This window comes from Oryza brachyantha, chromosome 12, assembly GCF_000231095.2.
Source record: "Oryza brachyantha chromosome 12, ObraRS2, whole genome shotgun sequence".
Taxonomy (NCBI): domain Eukaryota; kingdom Viridiplantae; phylum Streptophyta; class Magnoliopsida; order Poales; family Poaceae; genus Oryza; species Oryza brachyantha.
The window spans coordinates 568,556-590,460 of NC_023174.2; the positions used below are offsets into that span (position 1 = coordinate 568,556).

At 39.6% G+C, this 21,905-nt stretch overlaps 3 protein-coding genes across 10 annotated transcripts; 2 read left to right on the forward strand and 1 right to left on the reverse strand.

Annotated features, from left to right (window-relative positions):
- The first annotated feature begins 8,087 nt into the window (after positions 1-8,087).
- On the forward strand, positions 8,088-15,163 carry LOC102711575. Of its 8 annotated transcripts, none has more exons than XM_040529752.1 (15): positions 8,088-9,378; positions 9,727-9,970; positions 10,052-10,216; positions 10,886-10,984; positions 11,181-11,267; positions 11,347-11,415; positions 11,505-11,601; positions 11,688-11,793; positions 12,115-12,331; positions 12,465-12,578; positions 13,209-13,340; positions 13,675-13,755; positions 14,331-14,447; positions 14,596-14,664; positions 14,748-15,163. In XM_040529752.1, the coding sequence occupies exons 2-15, from the start codon at positions 9,854-9,856 to the stop codon at positions 14,754-14,756; spliced, it is 1,479 nt and encodes a 492-aa protein (XP_040385686.1). In that variant the 5' UTR covers positions 8,088-9,378; positions 9,727-9,853; the 3' UTR covers positions 14,757-15,163. The 8 variants fall into 8 exon arrangements, with proteins under 8 accessions (XP_040385686.1, XP_040385687.1, XP_040385683.1 ...); XM_040529753.1 differs by having other exon boundaries at positions 14,596-14,658; XM_040529749.1 differs by having other exon boundaries at positions 14,596-15,163.
- A 333-nt stretch (positions 15,164-15,496) lies between these two features.
- On the forward strand, positions 15,497-16,958 carry LOC121056037. Its single transcript, XM_040529758.1, has 3 exons — positions 15,497-16,271; positions 16,396-16,458; positions 16,553-16,958. Exons 1-3 carry the CDS (start codon positions 15,623-15,625, stop codon positions 16,564-16,566), a joined length of 726 nt encoding a protein of 241 aa, XP_040385692.1. The 5' UTR covers positions 15,497-15,622; the 3' UTR covers positions 16,567-16,958.
- Positions 16,959-17,489: 531 nt separating this feature from the next.
- Positions 17,490-20,054, reverse strand: LOC121056036 (phosphoglucan phosphatase LSF2, chloroplastic-like). The gene is made up of 4 exons (XM_040529757.1): positions 19,701-20,054; positions 18,417-18,622; positions 17,812-17,982; positions 17,490-17,708 (listed from the first exon to the last, which is right to left on the reverse strand). The coding sequence occupies exons 1-4, from the start codon at positions 19,945-19,947 to the stop codon at positions 17,505-17,507; spliced, it is 828 nt and encodes a 275-aa protein (XP_040385691.1). The 5' UTR covers positions 19,948-20,054; the 3' UTR covers positions 17,490-17,504.
- Positions 20,055-21,905: the final 1,851 nt, after the last annotated feature.

Sequence of the window (21,905 nt, forward strand, 5' to 3'; positions counted from 1 at the left end):
CATTGTATTTATCACTCTTTCTCAAATTAGCTCTAGCACAAAATTACCAAGAGAATTTTTAACCTTTTTACTTGAGCCTTTTTGCTCAATTTTTTTCTCTCAATTATTCCGGGTACGTCCTTGTCGTCAAGACTGTCCAAGGATTCGGCACCCATTATTTTTGCTCACATCGAATACGTCCTTGTCGTCAAGACTGTCCAAGGATTCGGTATTCATTTTTTTTCTCTCATAGATTTTTTTATTCTCTTGAGCAATTTAAAAAGCTATTGAGGAATAACAAATCAATAAAGCATATATATAAGCATTTAAAAAACAACCCATATGCTAGCATCAAAATTGCATATTTACTTAATTCAAGTATAGAATTTAAGTGTCATGCATCATCTCCCTTAAAAGCAATATCAAAAGCTCATGTATAAACCAAAAATGCAGACAAGCTAGATTACTAATCATATTCTCTAACAAGTATTGCAAGCAAGTACTACAATATACTAAAGGCACGAAACAAAGCTCTTCCTTTTTTTTGATTTTTTTTTGGTTTTAAAACACACCATGCATTAATTAAAACATGTATGCAAAAACAAAATCAAAAGAGGAAAATGCAACACGGAGCCAAAAACTCCCCCTTAATTGATGCCAAAAGGATGAATAACTCCCAATTCTCCCCGAAGAAAAGCAAATCGAGAAGAATCCAATGGTTTCGTGAAAATATCAGCCAATTGCAATGTAGTATCAACAAATTTTAATTCCACATCTCCTTTTTCAACATGATCCCTCAAAAAGTGAAAACGAATATCAATGTGCTTAGTGCGTGAGTGTTGAACAGGATTCTTAGCAATATTAATAGCACTTGTATTATCACAAAAGAGAGGAACTTTCTTAAAAGTAAGACCATAATCTCTCAAGGTTGAGATAAGCCACAAAATTTGGGAGCAACAACTAGCAGCAGCAACATATTCAGATTCAGCAGTTGATTGAGCAACATTAGATTGTTTTTGAGAAGACCATGCAATCAATGAAGTACCAAGAAAATGACATGTACCACTGGTACTCTTCCTATCAATTCTACAGCCTCCAAAATCCGCATCCGAATAACCACTCAAGCATATAGAAGATGAAGTAGAATACCAAATTCCAAATTCAAGAGTGTGTTGTAAGTACCTCATGATGCGTTTAACCGCTTGGTGATGTGAAGCTCTCGGAGAAGCTTGAAATCGAGCGCACAAACACACAGCAAATTGTATATCCGGTCTTGAAGCAGTGAGATAAAGCAATGATCCTATCATACTCCTGTATTCCTTTTGATTAACCGCTTCACCATCTTCATCAGGATCCAACACAGTAGCAGATCCTATAGGTGTAGTCATCGGCTTGCAATTGTCCATCTTGAAACGTCGTAAAAGATCCTTGGTGTATTTTGTTTGATGCACAAACGTACCTTGAGGTGTTTGTTTAATTTGCAATCCCAAAAAATAAGTCAACTCGCCCATCATACTCATTTCAAATTCCCTATGCATCGTTTCAGCAAACTCCACAACCAAAGGGTGAGATGAACAACCAAAGATGATATCATCCACATAAATCTGAACGAACAGTTGATCATCACCATGCTTAAGAACAAAGAGAGTTTTATCAATTTTTCCCATTATAAAACCTTTAGCAAGTAAAAAGTTTTTAAGCCTATCATACCATGCTCTAGGTGCTTGTTTCAAGCCATACAAGGCTTTAGACAAACGAAAAACATGGTTGGGAAAATCAGGATTTTCAAAACCAGGTGGTTGTTTCACATAAACTTTCTCCTGTATATAGCCATTTAGAAAAGCACTTTTAACATCCATTTGAAATAATTTAAAACCTTTTGAAGCAGCAAAAGCCAACAAAAGTCTAATTGCTTCAATTCTAGCAACAGGAGCAAAAGTTTCATCATAATCCAACCCTTCCATTTGAGTAAAACCCTGAGCCACAAGTCTAGCCTTGTTTCTAACAATTAAACCATCCTGATTTTGTTTATTTTTGAAAACCCATTTAGTTCCAATAATATTATGACCAACAGGAGGTTCAACTAAGTACCAAACTTTATTTCTTTCAAAATTCTCAAGTTCTTCATGCATGGCATTAATCCACGATTCATCAGTTAAGGCATGAGTAACATCTTTGGGCTCAAAATTAGCAACAAAAGCAGAGTTCACATGAAAATCATGAGTGATTGCCTTCGACCTTGTAGTACGTTCATCCAAGTTACCTATTATTTGTTCCGGAGGATGTCGTCGTTGAATATGAAGTGGAGCAGTGGCTTCAGATGAATTTTCATGTTCTGTACCCTGTTCTAACGAACTAGAGGTTTCTGGAGGTCCACCACCATCCGCACCTGAAGCACATGTGGAAGATCCTCCGGGCCTGTTTGACCGCTCTTCTGCCTGCGGTCTGACTGACATTGTGCCACCGGTCTGACCAGCTGACAATTCGTCGTCGTCCTCGTCATCACTTTCCTCCACAAATATATCCTCCCCCTGAACCTGTGATATTGTACCTGAAATTTCGTGTCTAGTACCTGGACTAGCCTCATCAAAAGTGACTTCACAAGTCTCAACAATTTTGTTAGTTTCTAAAACAAGTACACGGTAACCTCGAGAATGGGCAGCATATCCTAACATAAGTCCATCACGAGAGCGTGATTCAAATTTATCTAAAAACCCAGACTTTAACACAAAGCACTTACACCCAAAAACACGTAAATGAGAAATCTTAGGTGTATGTCCAAAACGAAGCTCATAAGAAGTCTTTCTAAGTTTTGATCTCAAGAAAACACGATTGGAAATATAGCATGCAGTATTAACCGCTTCAGCCCAAAATTTCCTAGGTGTACTGTACTCATCAAGCATAGTCCTAGCCATCTCAACCAAAGAACGATTTTTTCTTTCAACCACACCATTTTGTTGAGGAACCCGGGGAGACGAAAATTGATGTTCAAGACCTTTTTCATTGCAAAACCTCTCAAAAGAAGCGTTTTTAAACTCTCCACCATTATCGCTTCGGATGGTTCTTAAAGATCCAGGAAGTTGAATGGCCAACCGAAGATACAAACTTTTAAAGTGTTCAAAAGCCTCATCTTTGGTAACCATAAAGAAAACCCAAGAATAACGAGAGAAATCGTCAACTATAACCAACACATACCACTTTCCTCCAACAGATTGCACTCTAGCCGGACCGACAGTGTCCATGTGTAAGAGCTGTCCTGGTGCATCCGTCATCACAGAAAATGTAGGAGTATGCGAGCATACAACCATTTTAGCATGACGACATGGCGAGCAAACCAAATCAACATCTTTTTTAAGTTTAGGCAAACCACGAATAAGATCTGAACCACTAATCCTAGTTAGATGATCAAAGCCAATATGTCCAAGTCTGCGATGCCAGAACATCACATCTTTAGAAAACTTTGCAACAAGACATATAACTTCAGAAGAAATACTACTTTCAAAATCAGCTTTAAAAACTCTTCCATATCGAGAAATATTAAGCACAACATCTCCAGAAAAATCAAAAATTTTACTTCCACTTTTCTTAAACAGAACATCAAAATTCTCATCCACAATTTGAGAAACGGAGAGCAAATTGTACTTTAGATTTTCAACCAAAGCGACATCATTCAATGTAAATTTGTCACTTACCTTGACAGATCCAGTTGCAGTGATCGTACTAGTAGAAGCATCACCGAAGATGATTGAATCCTTCCTTGATGCCCTCATGAGAGAGGAGAACCAACTTTTATCACCGGTCATATGTCGCGAACAACCGGAGTCCACAATCCACACGTTCTCCTTCCTCGCCAAAAATGCCTATGCATAAGCAGATGCCGAAGTCTCAGTACTGGGGTTAGATAATAAACATTTAGGAATCCAGTACTGAGACACACGACCAGATCTAACAGGAACATAACCAGTAGAAAATTCAAAATGTTTCCTTTTAGAAAAATGCTCCCAAGGCTGGTTTAACTGCTTAGGAACCTGCGGTCTGACCAAAGCTTTACCACCGTTCTGACGGGGGTTATAACACCGGTTTGACTGCTGGTACTGCTGCAGTCTAACCGCCTGTCTCGAGGTAAAAGCCAATTTTTGCCATCTTTGTTTTGCAAAAGCAATTTTCCGTTCCTTTTTCTGCTTTCTAGCAAGTCTAAAACAGAAACCAACAATATGGCCATCTTTGCCACAAAAGGAACATGTATACTTATCACGATGAGTTGAAGCACAAGTTGATATAGCAGGTTTAGCATTAACAACCGATGTAGTACTAAAGACAGGTTTGGCATTTACAACAGATTTAGTGTTAAAAGCAGGTTTAGCATTCACAACATGTTTAGCACTCACAACTTTTGATGAAGAAGCACTCAAGGAAGACATGATGCCAGCAGATTTAAATACAGTGGTCTTAGGTTCAGGTTCAGTCAAAATTTCACCATTCTGAACAATACTTAAAACAGTAGGAGGATGTCTAGAAAAGTGAACATGAGGATCAAAACCTAAACCACGATTGTGTGTGCTAACTTTAGATTGATCAAGAATCATGTTGAGGTTCCTTTTTCCATCAGAAAATCTTTGCAAAGAACTTTTTAAATAAGAAACCTCTTGAGTTAAACTAGCACAATTTTTGCAAGAAATCACTTCATCTCTTTTAACAACTTCCTCCATTTGTTTAACACACTCCAAAGCATGTTTAAGTTTCATCTCATTAGCAGGACATGTCAAGCAAGGTTTAGCACTAGATTGCTTGATTCTTTTAGAGCTAATCAAGTTAAACATAGAACTAGCAAACACAGCAACTCGACATTTGTTTAAAGCTTTCTTAGCCAAGAACAATTCATCAACCAATCTAGTATTCATTGTAAAGCTAAGAGCAAGACAGGATTCAAGTTTTCTAGATTTCTTGGTTACAGCATCAAGTTTTTTGCAATTATTCTGATTAACTTCTCTTACAGTATTCACTTCAGCAAATAAAACATCACACGATTTGCATTCATCATCATTAGAAGCAAGAGATTTTAATTTACTATTTTCAATATTAAGAGAATCAATAGTAACTTCTTGTTGACTAATTTTTTTCTCAAATTTAGAAATCTTGTAACCAAGTCTAGCAATCACTTCTTGAAAATATTCAACACTAGAAGGACCAGTTACCTCGTTGTCATCGTCAGAATCTTCAAAACTTTTAGCCATGAGACAAACACCAGCAATGTTCATACTCTTGTCTTCTTCTTCATCATCTTCAAACTCAACGTCACTGTTTTCTTGAACAGCTGCAAAAGCTTCATCCAACGCCTTTTGATAATACTTCTTCATCTTCATATTCTTGATTTGTTTCTTATTCTGCTTGGCATCTTTAGATGCATCTTGAGGTTTAGCTTCTTCCTGTTTACCTCTTCCAAGCTTGGGGCACTGAGAACGGATGTGATTCGGTTGACCACATCCAAAGCATCGAATTGGTCCTCCTCTTCTCCTGATCCTGATATTACTCACAGCTCGAGAAATTCTGTTAGCGGCCAAAACCAAGTCCTACTCACTGATCTCTTCCAGTTGATCATCGGACAAGGCGGTAAAAGCAGCAAAGGCTGCCAAAGAAATAGACTCAGAAGAAGATCCAGATGAGGATATTAAAGCAGTAGATTTCAAATCAGTCCTTTTTGAAAGAATATTCATCTCATATGTTTTCAATTTAGTATAAAGAATATCCAAAGTTAAAGCATTCATATCAACAGACTCTTGAATTGAAGTAACTTTAACATCCCAAACTTTCATATCAAGGCCATTCATAAAGTGACGAGCAATCTCAGATTGAGAATAGTTAACATCATAAGAAGCATCAACAGATCTAAGATCACTCAAGATTTTATTGAAACGAGCCAAATAGTCATCCAAGGATTCTCCAAGTTTCATCTCAAATTTTATGTACTCCTTTTTGAAAACATCCTTTCGCAACTCTTTGATATTTGAAGTTCCAGTATGAAAATCATTTAAAGCTTTCCAAATCTTATTAGCAGTTGCAAGATGCGAAACACGATCAAAATCGGAGCGAGAAATCCCATTCAGAATAATATTGCGCGCTTTGCAATTATTTTCAAATTCTAATTTTAGAGCCGGAGTATCAATGCGTTCAGGAATCTCATAAGGTTGATTAACTTTAAGCCAAATATCATAACCCTGAGATGTAATATAAGATTCCATCTTTTTCTTCCAATAGTCAAAATCAGATCCATTAAATATGTGAGGTTTGTTTGAAAACTTTTCAGCCATGGCAAACAAATCTAAAGATCGGTGAAGATCAAATAGAAAACGAGGCTCTGATACCACTTGTAGGATCGAACAAGATCAAACAAACCTACCAGAGGGGGGGTGAATGGTAGGGAAAAACAAAACCCAAAAATCTTTCGCGGAATAAAGGATTACCTCTGTCGAAGAAATTAACGAAGACTTGCTACCTTAATCACGTCGCTCCTGTGTCGCTGCTACCTTGATCGTGCCGCTCATGTGCCGTCGAGCAGATCATCGAATCGCGCCACTCCTATGACGTCGATCGGATCGTCGGAATCCAAAAAATCACCAGTAGATGAAAGTCGAAAACGTAGATTGAATGATCTTGACTTTATTGCATCAACTGGTATTTACAAAGTGCACCAACAGCACTCCTATCAAAATCGTCGATCTAGAATCAACAACTAAGTCTCACAAAAGCACACCGGGGGCATACCCCTCGGTCTCTATTTATATCGAAAAGTCTATCACCAAATAGGAGTAGGACTCCTTATACTAATATGGCCCATCTCTTTGTTTTCCTAATTAAATCCAACATGCCAAAATCAGGCGTGCTACAGTAGTCCGACTGCTACAGTACCCGCCGCGCTACAGTAATCCGGGTTCGCTACAGTAATCAGATCCGGTTGCTACAGTGCCGCGCGCTACAGTAACGACGCTGCTACAGTGTCCGACCCTGTAGCAAATTCCTTTTCTTTTCTCATCCAGTTTTGATCCGATTTACTTTCCGATTTTTCCGGCGCTTACACATACAACATGTGAAGCCCGTTACGATTCCATCCCACACGGTGTTGCTCCACCATGTGCCAACTCGTATTCAATATCGTCACCTGGCATTCTCGATCGTCCGGACCTCAGCTCCTCCCTGAGCCTAGTCACGATCCCACCGCCATTGACTGATATTGACTTCAAGTCACCTGCACAACTAGAGACAAACCAACCGTTTCCGAGCACAGATATCGCAACCTGACTCACATTAGTTACACACACTCGCACCAACACCTTAATTGTTTCCAAACCAAATTCAATTTATAAACCAAATGGCAAGCCAATTGTTCATCAGAAAATATTAATCATGCTTATGATCTTACAGTTAATTGCTACTGAAGTACTGATCGATCAATTACTTCTGTATACTTGCTGCTGGGGGTATAAGTTTTGCATTGAGCGAACTTGCACTCTACCGGGGGAAATTAAATTTATACCGGTGTTGTATAAGTTCTACTACTGAATGTAGGGTGCGATAGTTTGACTTTCCAAGAGAAAAATCAAAACATATTTGCAAATAAGAAATAATTATGTTTTTTAATAATCTAAAAGAAAATGCTAAAAAATAAACTGGCACGAAAATGCGCTAAAATTAACTCTAAATTTAATATGAAAATTTTAAATTTTGGTTTATAAAATATAAGCAGAAACGAAATAACGAGATCGTTATACTACCAGGGGAGAGGGAAGTGCATCTTTATTATTATATTTAAACAAAATTTGATTTGTTTTTAGATAAATTTTACATAGTTTGTTTGCGGTTTGGCGTTTGCATAACTTGGTCATTGTGATGGTCATGGCAAACATCTGGGGAGAAAACGGATAATATGACACTCAGTTCGTGTGACTTTGATGAAATGCCACTCCTACAATAGAATCGGATAAAATGTCACTTTAGGTTGGCTAGATACTTTGTCACTTCAACTAGTTTAAACCATTTTATTTACTATTTTACTGTTTTCTTTTGGTCTATCGTACACGAAATGGCTCAAAAGGCCCCTGAGGCAAATCAACAGATCGGGCTCCCTCTCGTAGGCGTTCCTCGGTTCCTCCCGGCTCCCATCGGGCTCTCTCTCCCTCAAGGTCGCTGGAGATCACCGGTGGCCGGCCCGCCGCCCCACCATCGGGCCCCGGCGCCGCTCAGCGCCGCCGCCAGGAGCCTCCATCCGCCGCGGCTCCATCGGCCGGCCCCGCCGACGCCCGGCGACGCCGCCTCCATCGCCCAGCCGCAGCTGCTGCCTCCACGCTCTCCCCTGTCCTCTCCACCTGCTCTGCTGGCGGCCGGGCACCTCCACCGTCGGCCGCCGCGGCTCCATCGCCGGCCCCGCCGCCACCGTCCGGCGCCTCCACCTCCATTGCCGGCCGCAGCTACTCGCCTTCCCGCTCGCCCTCCCCCTCTCGACCTGCTAACCGAAGGTACTGGGTTGGTCGCTTTATTCTAGTCGGCGACCTGCTAGAAGGTGAGAAATCAGAACTGGAATATGTGGAGATTATATATTGTTTGTATTGACTAATTGCATTAAACCCTAATTGTTTGTACGGACTAATTGCATATGTTGACCTAGATGCAATGAACTGACAGCATGAGTTCAAATTGCAAAGATGTGTCCTTAGGGTAGGGTAAAATACTTCATCGAGTTAGAAGGAGCCAACTTATGGGGGTTTTTTTTTGTTCAATTTGTTTAGGTTTGATTTAGATGAACTATCTAGAGTAGATGCTCAATTGGTGGAGTATGGATCGAGTTCAGCTTCAGCAGTTTCAGCTGTAGCTACTGAACATCTAGATAATTGTACAAGTGTGCCTTTATTTCTTGAGTATGGTTGCAGTCCACAGCAACAATCAATTCAATTTGTTGATTGGGATAACTTGGAGATCAAGGAAAGAGAAGATGACGAGGGAAGGATTCAGGTCATAAGTGATGACCAATTATTTGTGCTTCTAGGCTTAACAAATGAAGATGAAAGGGCAAAGAAGTCTGCACAAGTTGATGAATCAAATGGGGCTGCTGAGACAAGTGGTAATGCATTTATTGAGGGCACTGAGGGTGCAGCCATACCTGTTGATGATGCAATCCCAGGTGAACTTGTTATATTGTATGACAAGAATAACCCTTGTATGGCTAAAGGCACCAAGTACCCCTCAATGAAGGAATTTCGGTTGGCTGTGAGGCAGTTTGCAATCAAGCAGGAATTTGAGCTTCGTATAGAGAAATCTGACCAGAAGAGATTTAGAGTAAAATGTGGAGTTGAGGGATGCCCATGGAGTCTTCTTGGGCATAGGCAGAGTGATAATAAAACAATAATGGTACTAACTGGTTACTATTTACTATATACCATTTACTATTTGCATAGTTCTAATTAGTCACTTTGGGTCCACTACTATTAGACTGAAGATTGGAGTTTGGTGCAGCTCTTATTTTTGGAGATTGGAATTATGTGTTGAAACTTTAGGTCCACTACTATTATGTGTTGAAATTTTGGTGAATGCAATCCAAACTTAAGCTATCAAATTTTGTGTTTGCTGCTTATTTTTTTTGCTAATATTTTGGTGCACTCACTGGTGGCTGAAAAATCTGTTAATTTGGTGGCAGTCTGTTGATTTGGTGCACTCACAACAACATATGAAGTGACATTTTATCCGGTTCTATTGTAGGAGTGGTATTTCATCAAAGCCACGCAAACTGAGTGGCATATTGTCCGTTTTCTCAACACCTTGGTGGGAAAGGAACAAGATTTGCCCGCCGGAGGACGGAGTCAACCGCCTCCGCCTCCGCGCAGGAATGACGACGACGACACCTCACCGCCTCCGCCTCCGGGATGCGGCGGTGGCATCTCTGGTTGCCGTCCTCCCCCACGAGATCCCCCCGCTCATCAGCGCCGCCTCCACCTTCTTCTTCGTAAGCCCAGCTCCATTCCCCCCATCACCTGACCTCTCTTCTCGTTTTGCACCACTTCATCTATGGCCTATGGTTCTGCAGATCCTCAGCGCCTACTTCGCCGTGCTGCCGCTGCGGGATGAGGGGGCCATCTCCCTCGGACTCGCCACCCTCCCGGGCCTCTTCGCTGGCTCCCTCCTCCTCACCCTGCTCGCCGCCCCCGTCGCCTCCCTCGCCTTCTCCCTCCCATCCATCCCCAAGCCCAGGGTCCATACCAAGCTTCCCCATGATTTCCTTCCTCACTTGCAATTTTTTGATTAGTGCCTACGAGCCGACCAGTTAGATTTTTCAGATACAAAAAAAAAAAAATCTTGGTAATACTTGTATGATGGTATCTTTGCAAACTCAGTTCTTACACTTATTATGGTCAATCACAAAAACCTGCATTAGCTTCTCACAAACATGAAAACTTGGTTTTACTCTAGTTCAAATGCAGCCACATTTCTTAAAGGAATGCAATGCTTGCTCAACTCAGTTATGTTAAGGATTGGATTGGTTCTTGGTTTCAGTACCTAGAGTAGTAGATTTAGTTTTCTACATGTGATAAAGGTGTGCTTTGCCTTCTGTATATTTAAGGATTTGCCACTTTTACATGTGGCAATTGACCTATGTGTCTATAGACACATAGGGTGGCAAGTCCTTAAACGTGTTACTGTAGCAGTGGCAAATACTCTTTAAATGCCAAATGCTTTCTTCAGAAAATCCCTTTAATTTACAATTGTCTAGCTAGCTTTTCCTTGACTAAATTACCATTTAGGTCTCCATTTTAATAATTCAGAACATTCTGAAGAACATTATGGGCTACAAATCTTCTGGCATTTATTTATTATCCACTGACGCAAACTAATTTTTATCGTCTATATTCTTTAATTTCAGGCTTTGGTTTTCATACACAGGTTCTTCAGTTTATCCCTTCTCATCTTTTTTATTCTTTGGTTTGCCTCTACCCCTGGGCATTCCCCATCCATCTCCCAGGTAATATACATTGTAACATAGTGGTTTATTTTGCAGTCATGTACAAGAAAGCTATTACATTTCCATGAAATTGTGAGGGCAAAAAATGATTTTTCACTCAGCTGCTTTGTATGTCCATCTGAATTTCTTAATGAAAGGGCAATCATTTGTCACACAAAACAACTTATTTTTTCTGTTTCTTGGTGTAACAATCAAGTCAAACGAAGATGCTTCAAATAAATCTCCTGAATGGGGAAACCACAGTTGGTTCTACATATTAGTGAGAATAAGCCTGTTTCTTTGGGTACGACCATGGCCATGTTCATTTTTTTTTTCTAATTCTCAAACCTATTGTTGATTTGAGTAACTATCTCTATTTGAAGGTTTCCTTGCTTAATCTCATTGCAATATCATCGACATGGGCAAGAGTAATTGATGTCATGGATAGTGAGGTATCATTTCCAGCTGGACCAAAAATTATTGGTAATTACTGACACTGATTACTTTTGCTTCTAATGTCCTTATTTCCATTTTAATTCAGTCAGGTTCAAGATTGTTTGGATTTATTGGGGCCGGTGCTACCCTTGGGCAACTTTTTGGTTCATTATTTGCTGCAACTATGGCATGGCTAGGTCCCTGTACGTATTATTTATTTGAATTAGAAAATTAATTCTCGAATTAATATTTCTAGAATGCATTTTCACATCTCCGAAATGTGCTTCAGTTCTGCTCCTATTTTCATCCCTCTTGATGGAACTTGCTGCACTGTCATCGAAAGGAATCCATAGTGATGCTACTCAAGGCTCGACAGAATTGTCATCTAGTACAATGTATGCATCCTTATCCTTCTGGACATGGTTAACAATATACTGATTTATCTCTGATGATAATTATGACATGGGCAAACTGTATTGTCTATATGGACTAAATTCTGGATATACTTTCACTTTTAAACCTAGGCAACAGTATAGTTTGTGAATTCCTTCTTTTATAATCAACCACAAAACTCTTGAATGGATTTTTTTTAGTTTGAATGTCTCATAGAAATACAGATAAATTGTCTGCTGCTTATTTGATGTGACATTTTGGTGATCCGATGTTTTGATTATGATTAGAATATAAGATGTATCCCAATCTGTTACTAACTGCAGAGCAAAACACAGCCAAAATACAGAGGCTGATGATGAAATATCTTCGCTAGTCAGTTCACAAGGATCACCGTCCCAAGTGTCCCAATCTCAGAAAACCAAACCTGAAAGTTTTGTGATGTTTGAAGGTTTCTGGCTGATTGCACGCTCTTCCTATCTGATGTATATATCTTTATTTTTATGGCTGAGCGCTGTTGTGTCATCCTTTTTTTACTTCCAGGTATGACTCTTCTACATATACTTGTTGGCGTGAATTAGTCTGCATCACTTTGAGCATGTTGCTTCCTTCGTTACATTGTTGGAAAGATCCACCATTTACCAGTTTTACCGATTGCATTCTACCTGATTTCCAGAAAGTGACAATAGTTGCTACAACAATATCAAGCCCCACTGCCAGAAGACGAACCTTTGCACTCATAAATAGCATTATCGCTGTCTTTATTCTTGTGGGGCAGCTCACTTTGACGGTATTTGTCCTCCTCCAGATTATCCTCAATTTTACTATTAAGTACTACTTTTTCCAGTATGAATAAATGTTGACATGGCAAATGGTCCCTGACAGGGCCAATATGACATACGTCATGGTGCAGTACCTTTATACGTTGCAAACCTGAAAATTTTGACTCATTAGACTCTCCTTTTTTTGGTGGGAGTGCTCATTAGGCTCAATGATAAAGCTCAACTTCATGTCTGACACTCATATGTAGTTATTATTTTGTGATATCCTATTCTTTTGAAGACAAGAATTTTAAAGATTTCAATAGTTTTCCCTTCTGAATTCTGATGTAATTCTCATGCACTCATATGTTCTTCAGTTTGACATTTTAGAGCTAATTTGCATTGTAGTCAAAGAAGGGAACAATTCATTACATTGTAGTCAAAATGAGATATTGAGTGTCTACAGCACTACATGTCAAATAATGAAGAACTTATTAACATTGACCCAAAAAAAGAGAGAAAAATATGTCCTAGTCAACTAGTTAGAAATCTGCAATGACTGAGGAAGTCGTGCTAATTTTGTTTTCTTTCATTTCGGGATTAGAGCGTTCTCGAAAATTCTTTACTGATTCCTGTTATGAATTAAACAACTATTTCAGGGCCGTATCCTTACTATAGCCGGTGTAACAGTTGCTATCTGTGCATCCCCACTCATTTCGACGTTAAATATGGTTGCCCTTGCTCAATGGCCAACTTGGCTTGCTGTTGCAGTCACTGAAACAGTTCGAAAGGTACATACGGACTAGGGAGCTCTACTTGAACTTTTTTTTTTTGAGTGAAAGACTGCTTTAATTGAACTATTTATTGTAAAAATTGTTTTTAACCATTAAATGGTAAAGTCACATTCAGATAAATACTGCATATCTAGATGTTAACATTCGTTACCACCTTGGTATTCATATTTGAGAGTCGAGACACATAATTTGAATTTAATAGAGTACTTTGCACATGAAGGATATCTAATGTGAGAAATCAGCACCTATAATATATTTTTATGTAAATTTGGATTTTAGTTCTGCTTCATTCATTTAATTTTCTGTTTTGCCAACCTTTTATTCTTTGCAGGTAACTACTTATGTTTTGACAAGACCTGGAAGGGAATTGTTATTCACAGTTGTCTCACAAGATGAGAAGTACAAAGCCAAGGCAAAATATTATTATGTCCTTACCTAATTTGAGTCTAGTGAAAAATAAGAAACGAAAGAAGACCTTTGTTTGCACGTCATAGATGCAGTTGTATCAGTAGCACACATCATCATGCATCACCAAGAACTAAAAAATTTACTAATCCATGGGTTGCTCGCCAGCTTTCATCAATTTGCATTGATGTGTAGTGTCGTTTGTTCTATCTTTCATTCTGTTAACACACATACTGCATAGGTCAGCAAACTTGTATTTCTTGGAAATATAACACCTGGTGCCAAGTGAGCCATGTGATTGTTCAACGTTGGCTTCGTTTGAATTCACTGATGCATGTCAGAGTTAGCCTTGTCTCATAAAATGGAGAGTGGGTGATTAACAGCAAAATTTGAAGTGGAGTTTCCAGAAAAAAACAGTCTCTCATATAAAGAGTCAGTTTTGCAGTTTCCTTCTTAAATCTTACCATGAATACGAGATTATAATTAAAATCATCTTAAGTACAATTTCAAGAATTTCTGAGTTATTTCTGTTTCAAACTTGATTTTGTAGACTAGTTAACTAATGAATATACTTTTGTATAGGTCTGTATAGATGTTATTGTTCAAAGGCTCGGTGATGCAACTGCCGCTGGAATATACAGTTTGTTGTTCAACAGCCTTGAGAAGAAGACATCCATGGTCACCCTCTATGCATTGCCGGTACAAGTCATGGTTTGAATCATTGTAATTGTATTTTTTAACGACATAGGATTGCTTAGAAAAATATTTGCTGTCAAGCGTGTTCTTTGCACTTGCTAGATCGGTGGATATATCACTGAAGAATTATCTGTATCCCTTTTGATAACAGCTCTGCTTCATCTGGCTTCTCACAGCATTTCATTTGGGCCGGCTCCAGACAAACCTTGCAAAGGTTCAGGTTACTTCTTTTGCATATTAAATTCCTAGAGGTATCTGATTACCTATAGTAAAGGTCGCTGTAGCTTACATTTTCCCTTGTAGTGTTCTTGAGACAAATGCTCGATATGGCGTAGCGCTGCACGTACCCACAGAAATGCATACTGTAACAAGAGTTTAGAAAGAAATATGGCACATCGACTAGTCAGGTTGCCGACATTGCTGATATTCTTTTTGCCTTCTGTAAGTAACAGAAGATTCATGGAGAAATATTTTTGCTTTCAATATAGCATTAGGATTACTACAGGAAGGATACAGCATATACAGAGAAAGAGGGAATGTTATGTAAATAGATTTAGCAGACGAGTATGTGATCTCTGCATCTATTGTTAGGAAGAGTAGTCCTGCAAACAGCAATGTATGTAACTCGTTTTAGTACTAATGAGAAAACAAGGCTGGATTTGTAATGGGCATTTTGCTTCTTTTGATAACTCAATATATCTGCAGGCAAGTACACTTTACTTTCTTGACTCAAGCATGTACAATTTACTGTTAAATTGATGCTACAACAATGGTCGCAGGGCACCTTCTGATCACTTATTGATCATGTTTACGTTTGTTGTGCTGGAGCTGGACCTGCTTCTAGCTTCATAGTGTGTGCAGCTTAGTTTCTGGAACATACACAATGCAAACTCCTTTTTTTTTCTTTTGTCTTTTGTATTTGTTTGCAAATTGAACCCAAGATTGAATGGTGAAGAGTAGGGCAGTGTCCTATATGATGAGCATGATCTTTGTGCTATTTCTTTTAAAATTGCGCGCGAAGAATCACCGCGCGTGTTATAAAAATGAAACGCGCACGCCGGATCATCAACTGAGCCTCTCGTCTCGTGCTTGTCTGAAAATACTACTCCTAAGAGATTTTGACAGCAGTAACACTAGCTAGCTTAGCTGATCGCTGATCCTTCGTCAACGAGAAGACGATGAAGCGCGCCCTCGTCGTCGTCTTGCTCGTCATGGCCGTTTCCATGGCGACGCCGTCGGAAGCGAGGAGGCCGAGGAAGACAGCCATGGCCTCGTTGCTCCGCTTCCCCGGCTTCCCTGGCAGCCGCCAGCGTTTCCCGGGGTTCCCCGGAGCCAGGCCGTCGCCGCGCGCGGCAGCGCCGAAGCCGTCGCCGTCATCGTCGGTGGTCCCCGGGTTGCCATTATCTCCCCCCACGGCAACCGGCTCGCTGCCGCCGCCGTGCGGGAGGTCATCGCAGACGATGCCCGGCAACTTCATCCCTGGCCTGCCGGGCAGCAGCGGCAGCGGCGGCGCGGGGTCGTCGTCGCTGTCGTCGCCGACGGACTGCGTGACGTCGCTGGCGGGGCTGACGACGTGCGCGTCGTTCCTGACGGGGGCGGAGGCGGACACCCCGACGCCGACGAGCGAGTGCTGCGGCGGGCTGGGGATGTTCCTGAACAGCACGGCGGCGGCGGCGGAGGGTGACCGGACGTTGAGGTGCCTGTGCCCGGTGATCCTCGGCGACGTGAACCGGATGCTGCCGAAGCCGGTGGACCCCGTGCGGATGATGTACCTCCCCATCGCCTGCGGCCTCGTCCTCCCGCCTCAAGTCCTCTTCATCTGCTTCAGTGAGTGATCTGATCTGATCGATTAGCTTCTTCTTCACTTGCATGATCATGGTCAGTGATCAGATGCACCCGATCGATCGAGTTTCTGATGAAAAAATGCAATCTTTTGTGATGGAATTGGCAGCCGGGCAGCCAAACCCACCGGTGCTCACGCGTGTTCCTGACTCGTGGTCGACGCTCTCTTCAGGCAGGCACAATTTGCTTTCTTAGTTTTCCCTGTTCATTTACACATTGCTCATCCTGGTTTTTTGGCATTCTAATGCTGTTGTTTTTCCATGCAGCACTGTCGCCCTGATGATTCACGATAATCGGATCAAATACTCAAAGGTTACGGATGATTCAGTACTGTCTCATTTTAAGCTTTCAAAGCTGACATCTGTGTCTGTACTTCAGAAAAACCAGTTAGCCAGTTACCGTACATACTGCTTTATAACTACATAAGGATTGGTTGGTACGTCATGTGTGGTGTAAGAGCATATTTCTTATTTATGGAGAAAAAAATATGTAAGTGCAAGTGTACGTCATTTCATCAAGTATTCTTTCTCCACAAATAAAGAGTGTGAAATCTGGTACAGAATGAAAATTGAGGGATGCAAAAAATATAGGTCAACCGCACAGCAAACTTCCAGGAGGAATGGGATCTTGCTTTATCTAGACCATTTAATTGCTATAAAGAATCAGGTTATTAGGCAAACATAAATTGCAGGCTGCAGCAGTCTCAAACATTGAAATCCAACTATCTGAACATGCATATAAAATACATCGGGCGATGATATGATGTATTTTCATTTTCAGCAATAGTACTACATGTGATCCGACAACAATACTGAAATTACAAGGTACTATGTATGTGTGGGTTTCCCATTTACAGAATTGGTCACCAATAAGAATAAGCAATCTGCAACCAAGAAGCAAGATCATCCAGAGCAATGCCATCTTCTGGCACCTTATTTTACTTATTATTACCAGACACAAACTACATTAGATGTTATTCTGAGGATAGGTGAATCAAAACCTCTTAATCTTCAACATCTAGCAATCTGGCAGCAAAGAAGAATACTACTTGAGGAGCTTGGTTCCGCTTGCCTGTGTTCCATAAGGATTCAATTTGCACACATTTGTTTATTTAGCTCTATCATATGTTTACTGCATTTCCTGTCCTGTAATCTTAAATGTAGACTATCAAGAACGCACCACCTGTAGAGAGGATATGTACAAGTTTCCATTTACTTCTCAAGCCTCGCGAAGAGCACGCACCCTTTCTTGAATTAACCTCCTCTCCCAGTCAGCAATGCCTTCAAAAGCACGCTCTGGCAGACTCTCAAAAGATTCTTTATGTGGATCGTTCTTAGCAAGATCATAAGTTGCAGCTCGGATCGCTCTCCTATTGGGTCCGCATGGCCTTTTGGAAGTTAGTTTCTCATAAGCTGTCTTAAGCTGCAAGCAACAGATAAATGATAAGAATGTCTGAATGAGGCCTGGGCCTGGCTTATAACCCTGACTTACAAGCAAGCTAAGGATTCAAGAAGATGAAGCCTACATCCATATTCTCGAACCAAAACATGTAAGCAATTGCAACCGCAGGCGCTCTCCCAAGTCCAGCAGTGCAATGGACATAAACTCGTCCTTTCCCTTCTGATATAGCCCATTCTAGTGATGAGACTGCTTTGGGCAATTGAGTCCTCAACGAATCTGGATCAAAGTCCACTGCCTGAAACCAAACAAATACAGATTCTTTAATTTGTACTTTGATAATAACTTGCAACTAAGCTCCATTGGAAGTAATTATTTCCTAGACTTTTTACAGTTTACTTCTGGCTCTCAAAGATGGAGCATGGCATTACGATCTTCTCGTAGTAGGAGGTCAATCTTTTTTTTATATATATAGTTTTCACCTATCTCATCAAATGATGGAAATATGAAGGCTTGACCAATGTAAGTGAATTGTGATTATCTGAAAAGAATTATAAAGTCCAAGGCAAAGGCAAGCCCAACCGTGCTCACTGAAGTCAAAAACAAAGTATTCCTATTTTCTCATCAAAAAACTTCTTACTCATATATGAACAACAAATGCACAAGTGCAAAAAGAAAAACAGACACTATTTAGCATGATACTGGTTCAGCACAAAAAAAATGGCGGCTCACCGGTCTTCTGATGTGTTTTATGCCAAGTTCTTTGCACCTATTGACAATAGGATGGAAATCAATTTCCCAATATTCAATGTCCCTGTCCTGCTGCAAGCAAAGAATAAAGGCTACTTTCTCCTCATCTTTTAAGTGATCAATATCTTCCGGCTTCTGAGGTTGCGAGCCAACAATCAAGCTATCACTTATGACAGCATAATTCATACCTACATTCCAGGAGTAAGTGTGAATCACCCAAACATAAAGTAGGGTCATTTTGTTTTGCTCCAGTTAACTGCCACATCTATTTGTGAATTTTAAAAATAATTAAAGCAAGATGTGCCATTTAATTAAGTCAATGACACAGTATGACGTAAATGTTTACGCTCACATCAAATTGTTATGTCCAGAAATCACTATGTCTTAGCAAAAACTTGCCACAGAACTTATCGAATACATGAATACTTCAAAAACATTTGATGTAAAAAGATAAGGATGTACAACATCTCAAAAGGAGACAATATTTCACATTATGGTATAACTTTGTGTAGCAAGTGTTTCTCAAATAGTTGTATTTAAGATAACACATTGAAATTTGCATATGAAGTTGAAATACCAAACCGCTAATTCATCAGTCCAAAAAAGCAGTAGCACTTTTATTTTCAGTTCATGCAGATTCTGAAACCCAAATTTGAGAGAGCCAAGGCATAGGACATAGCTCCAATAAATGATAATTATTAGGACCGATAAACATAAAAATGGTCACAATGGCTGCAAGTTGCTAATTAAGAAATCCTCAAATCAGGAAACTGGAGTTGCTTTTCCTTACCATGGTTTTTGACACTTGTCACAGACTATTACAAATTCATTACATCGCACTTAGTACTGAACATGAACCATGATGCATTAAAAGCATGTGAACAACATCACATATACGGATACAATAGAGCACCAAATCTAGACTTGTCCTACCTCCCGCGATATTCCCACAATTTCTTACTGATTTAACATTTTCCCAGGTCTGATGTAGGAAAGAACCCAAGATTCCTATGATAGGATTACCATCATAATCACCCATCGGAGCCCGAAGATTGAATCTTTACCCATACTGGGAAAAAACTAAATGCACCACATATAAAGAAGCCTCAAAATGTACTAACGCAATGCTATAACAACACAATGGGCGCAGGAACCAAATCATCCCAAAAATGGTCCCAAAATGGAATCTTTTATCACATTATCTAGGATCAAAAGTTAGCTATGCGCGTATACGAGGGAAAGGAAAATGATTGGTAGAGTAGAGACCGAGATCATGGTGGTACTCATAGGGGTTGCGCATCATTCTCTTCATGGCAGTGTTGTAGTCCTCCATCCGCCTGCTCCCCTCGGCTCCGGCCGTCGTGGAGGAGAGGCACGGGAAAACCCCAGTGCTTCGCGGTCGGCTCCTGCTTCCTCCGGCGGCGACGGCAGCACTCCTGCTCCTAGCCAGGTTGCCGTGCGCTGGGAGTCCCCGGGTAACCGGGGAACAGGAGACGTTGGCCATGGCCGCCATTTTTTCCGGAGAGAGACAGTGGAGGAAGAGGAGGAGGAGAGTGGGTGGTGGATTTGCCGCGGCTTCTGGATCCCGCGCCCGATCGCTTCTCCGAGATGTCGGCGAAGCCCACGAACCCCACGAAATGTGAACATTTTTGTTTGCAAGGAACTGAAATTTATATTAAAAAAACATTTCCCCGTAAGTATTCCAGCTACAGTGTTTTTGATTTTGAGGATTGAAATTCCCATGACAATATATAAAACAGAGACTATATTAAATAATGGTCATGTGTGAAAGTGCTACGGCAGAAAACCAACATGTATTTCTTCTAACCGGACGTGCAATGCAGTCAAAGAAGCATTATTGATCAATTGCATGAGGTGTGTGTTTTTGGTTGCAATAGTGAATATCATATTTATACAAGTAATTAAAGAGCGTAAATTTCTTTTTATTGTATATAAATAATGAAATCTTGACTATTTCTAAAGTATAACGATGTAGACCGTCACCTTGTATTGTTTCTCTTCGTGCAAATTAGTGAGTGTTAGTTGAATGCCTATGCATTTCAATTGATTAAAGAGAATATTTTATAATATTATCTAAATAAATAAAATATATTCCTATGATATGTGTTATCCATATTTTTCTGTTGATTTTATACGTGGATCTCCATTCGATCTGATTGGTTTAAATAGTAAGAAATTCAAGAGTGAAATTTAGATTCCCAATATAGATGGATGGGACGACTCGAGGCATATTTAGCACCAACATCATCTTTACAGCAAGTATAACAGACTATAAACCGGCTAAATGCTAATATGGAGGAGATATGGGAGGAGAGAAGTGAACTGTAAGCTTACCACCGACTCGGACACAAAAACTAAGAAACTCTGTTAGAGAGACAACCGAGTCATATATTAATGATGAATGCTAACTACTATATGAGTGGCTAAGAGAAATCTGCAAAGAGTCATATAGCCGCTTGGTAGCTATATTATATATGAGTGGGCAAGAGAAGTCTGCAAAGAGTCATATAACCGGCTTGGTGGCTATATTATTAGGCTTGCTCTTAAAAAAATATATACATAAATGCCTCTCCCAAAAACATACATAAATAAACAAGAAATAAATTACAATGTAATTCAACATTAAGAAAGTTTGACTGCAGAGTAGGCCAGGTGGCTGTTTTGACATAAAAATGTTCTCTTTCAAAACCTTGGACAATATTATTCAATAAAACTAAATACTACTCTCTTCCTTTAAAGCAGCCCATAGAATTAGAAGAACACATTGTCTAATACCAGAAAGTTAACATCCGGTGTGCTTAGACTTTTTGAAAGCAGTATTCGATTACTCAATGTAATACTTGAGAAGATAATAGAATTAAAAATGCAAGAAATACAGTATAATACACTTACGATGATAGCAAATACTGCATTTACAAATGAATTTGATCTAACAAACATATTATTTATTTTTTCATGTAGGGAATGAACAATATTTTTATATACTGTTTTACCAACTTGCTATATACTCCCTCCATTTCATAATATAAGACGTTTTAGCTATACTTAGATTCATTTATTAATCAATGTATATTGTTTATATATATGTCTAGATTCATTGATATCTATATGAATTTATGATACGCTAGAAAACCTTACGCTATGAAACAGAGGTATTATATATATATATAATTAGTATATATTACATAAAAGGATAACAATCTCTTTTAGTTGGATGGAAAGAATAAGTACAGTTAACATTATTTTCTTGCTCTCTTAACAAGGAAGCTCCATAATGGAAGTAAAGCTAAGAATATAAAAATACAATAGTGAATAATTCAAAAGGAAGAATATTAGTTGTATTAAAAAATAATAATTAGAAGCAAACTATTGTGGTACATTAATAGTCAAATAAGGGCCAAGATAAAATTGCATAGAAAATCCTAAGACGAAAACACTCGATATAATTTT